Source organism: Corapipo altera, unplaced genomic scaffold, assembly GCF_003945725.1.
Source record: "Corapipo altera isolate COAL_440 unplaced genomic scaffold, ASM394572v1 60517, whole genome shotgun sequence".
In the NCBI taxonomy this organism is placed as follows: Eukaryota; Metazoa; Chordata; class Aves; order Passeriformes; family Pipridae; genus Corapipo; species Corapipo altera.
Window position 1 is genome coordinate 1 of NW_020887651.1, and position 3289 is coordinate 3289.

Below are 3289 nucleotides of genomic sequence, written 5' to 3' on the forward strand. Positions count from 1 at the left end.
GGGGGGTACTTTTGCGGTAGAGTTGGGGTGATTTTGGTGTTTTGGGGTGATTTTGGTGTTGTTTTGGGGCGATTTGGGGTCTCCCCCCCAGGTTCGTGCAGTACAAGGCCACGTCCCTGGAGAAGCAGCACAAACACGACCTGCTGACAGAGCCAGATTTGGGGGTGACCATCGACCTCATCAACCCCGACACCTACCGCATCGACCCTGGTGGTGAGAGCCCAGAGACGGGGGGACAGCCCTGAAACAGGGGGACAGCCCCAAAATCAGGGCTCTGAGGGGACCCCAGAACTGGGGGGAGACCCCGGAATTAGGGGGTTTTTGGAGCCAAACCCCCCCCCTTTCCCCCCCAAAGTGCTGCTGGACCCGGCGGACGAGAAGCTGCTGGAGGAGGAAATTCAGGCCCCCACGAGCTCCAAGAGGTGCCCGGGACCCCCAGGGACCCCCCAAGGGGCTTTGGGGGGCCTTGGGGGGATTTTTGGGGTGGTTTGGGGTCTCTCACCAGACATAGGTCCAGTTGGTCACACGGGGGGTTTTGGGGGGTTTCTCACCGGGCACAGGTCCAGCTGCTCACAAATGGTTTGGGGAGGCTCGGGGGGGATTTGGGGGTCCCCAATGTCCCCCAAATCCCCCCTTCCCCCCAGATCCCAACAACATGCCAAGGTGGTGCCCTGGATGCGCAAGACCGAGTACATCTCCACCGAGTTCAACCGCTACGGCGTCTCCAACGAGAAACCCGAGGTCAAGTGAGTCCCTGGGGGGCTTTGCGGGGGTCCCTGGGGGCGCCCAGGACCCCCCCTGACCCCCCCGGGCCCCCCCAAGGATCGGGGTGTCAGTGAAGCAGCAGTTCACCGAGGAGGAGATTTACAAGGACCGAGACTCCCAAATCGCCGCCATCGAGAAAACCTTCGAGGACGCGCAGAAGGCGGTGAGGGGGGATCAGGGGGGTCAGGGGGGTGGTTTGGGGGGCTCAGGGGGCACTGAGGCCGCCTGTGCCCCCCCAGATCACACAGCACTACAGCAAACCCCGGGTGACCCCCATGGAGGTGATGCCCGTGTTCCCCGACTTCAAGGTGAGGGGGGGATTTGGGGGGTGGGACACACTGGGGACCCCAGGGGTGGGATTTTGCCTCCCCAAACCCCCCATTTCCCCCTCACCCCCAGTTTTCCTCCCAGTTGTGCTCCCCCTCCCTTATTTACTCCCCCTCACCCCAAAATCCCCCTCTCACCCCCCGATTTCCCCCCCCAGATGTGGATCAACCCCTGTGCCCAAGTGATCTTCGACTCGGACCCGGCGCCCAAGGACACGTCGGGGGCCGCGGCCCTGGAGATGATGTCCCAGGCCATGATCAGGTGCTGGGGGGTCCCTGAGCCCCCCCAAACCCCCCGAACCCCCCGAGCCCCCCTTAAACCCCCTGCCCCCCAGGGGGATGATGGACGAGGAGGGGAACCAGTTCGTGGCCTATTTCCTGCCCGTGGAGGAGACGCTGAGGAAGAGGAAGAGGGACCAGGAGGAGGACGTGGATTACGCCCCTGAGGACGTGTAAGGGGGGCCCCCAAAACCTGGGGGAGGGGTGTCCCAAAACCTGGGGGAGGGGCCCAGGAAACCAGGGGGGCCCTTTTATAGACGAAATGGCGGGGGAGAAATGGAGCAAGACCTTGACAGACCCCAGGAGACTTTGGGGACTCTGGTGTGGAAATGGGGGGGGCGGTTTGGGGGGCTCTCCTCGGCTCCCCCCAACCCCCTCTTGTGCTCCCCCCCAAGCTACGACTACAAGATCGCCCGGGAGTACAACTGGAACGTGAAGAACAAGGCGAGCAAAGGCTACGAGGAGAATTATTTCTTCATCTTCCGCGAGGGGGACGGGGTTTATTACAACGAACTGGAGACCAGGTGGGACTGGGGGGACTGGGAGGGAACTGGGGGGCACTGGGAGGGACTGGGAGGGGACTGGGTGGGCACTGGGAGGGGACTGGGGGCACTGGGAGGGACTGGAAGACGCCCGCAGATCAGCACTGGTTGGGCGTTCAGAGGGATCTGGGGTGGTCCCTGGGGGTCCTTTGGGGTCTCTGTAGGTTTGGGGTGCCCCAGGGGGGTCCCTGGGCCCCCCTGACCCCCCCGTGCCCCCCCAGGGTCCGGCTGAGCAAGCGCCGGGCGCGCGCCGGGGTCCAGTCGGGCACCAACGCGGTGCTGGTGGTGAAGCATCGGGACATGAACGAGAAGGAGCTGGAGGCACAGGTGGAATTTGGGGGGGGGGTCCCCTGACTCCCCCTGACACACCCCCCGATCCCCAATTCCCCCCAAAACCCCCCTGACCCCCCCTTTCTGCCCCCTCCAGGAGGCTCGGCGGGCACAGCTGGAGAACCACGAGCCCGAGGAGGAGGAGGAGGAAGAGCTGGAGGCCGAGAAGGAGGCGGCGGGATCAGGTCCAGGGGGGTCCCTGGTGGGGTTTGGGGGCTCCCCTGTACCCCCCCGGCCCTGGAGGGGTTGGGCAGAGCGTTGAGACCCCCCTGAACCCCCCTCGTGCAGACGAAGAGCGTGAGAAGGGCAGTGAGAGCGAGGGGGCCGCGAGCGGGGACGAGGAGGAGGAGGAGGACGAGGCCGAAGGCTCCGGCAGCGGCAGCGAGCGCGGGGGGGGCTCTGCCCGCAGCGAGGAGGAGGAGGAGGCCGAGGAGGAGGAAGGGGGGGCCCGGGGGGGTCGCCGGGGGGGCAGCGACGCCGCCAGAGCCGCCCGCGACCAGGAGGAGATTTTCGGCAGCGACAACGACGACGAGGAGGAGGAGGAGGAAGAGGAGGAGGAGGAAGGCAGCGAGGGGGGGGCACCCCCACGGAGCCCCCAGCTCAGCGCCAGCGAGGAGGAGGAGGACGAGGAAGAAGAGGAGGAGGAGGAGGAAGACGAGGAGAGTCCCAGCGACGCCTCCGACTCCTCCAGCGAGTGAGGGGCTGGCGCGTCCCCCCCGGGCCCCCCCGGCCCCGTTCTGGGGTAAGAAGCAGCCGTTGTGGGTGTTTTTTGTGTTTAATAACGTTCATGGTTACCAGCCATATCATAACAAAAGGATTCATAATAAAATGTATCTAAAATAACGATTTTTTTCTATTTCGGGGCCGCGGCGCTACAAAGGGGGGGGGAGGGGCTGTACCGAGGGGGGGGGCCCGGGGCACCCCCAACCCCGGGTTGGGGGGGGGGGGGGGCCCGCCTGTCCCTAAATGGGGGGTGCCGCCCCCCCCCCCGCCCCCGCCACCCCCCGGGGGGGCTGGAACAGAAATAATATTAATAATAATAATATA

At 65.2% G+C, this 3289-nt stretch overlaps 1 protein-coding gene across 1 annotated transcript; it reads left to right on the top strand.

Moving 5' to 3' along the window:
• Nucleotides 1–50: 50 nt before the first annotated feature.
• On the top strand, nt 51–3085 carry PAF1 (PAF1 homolog, Paf1/RNA polymerase II complex component; the record flags this gene model as incomplete). Its single annotated transcript, XM_027632842.1, has 11 exons — nt 51–213; nt 356–422; nt 645–746; nt 823–928; nt 1005–1073; nt 1250–1353; nt 1427–1543; nt 1766–1894; nt 2134–2239; nt 2340–2427; nt 2531–3085. Coding segments are annotated over 11 exons (1461 nt in total), but the record flags the coding sequence as incomplete, so codon positions are not given.
• Nucleotides 3086–3289: the final 204 nt, after the last annotated feature.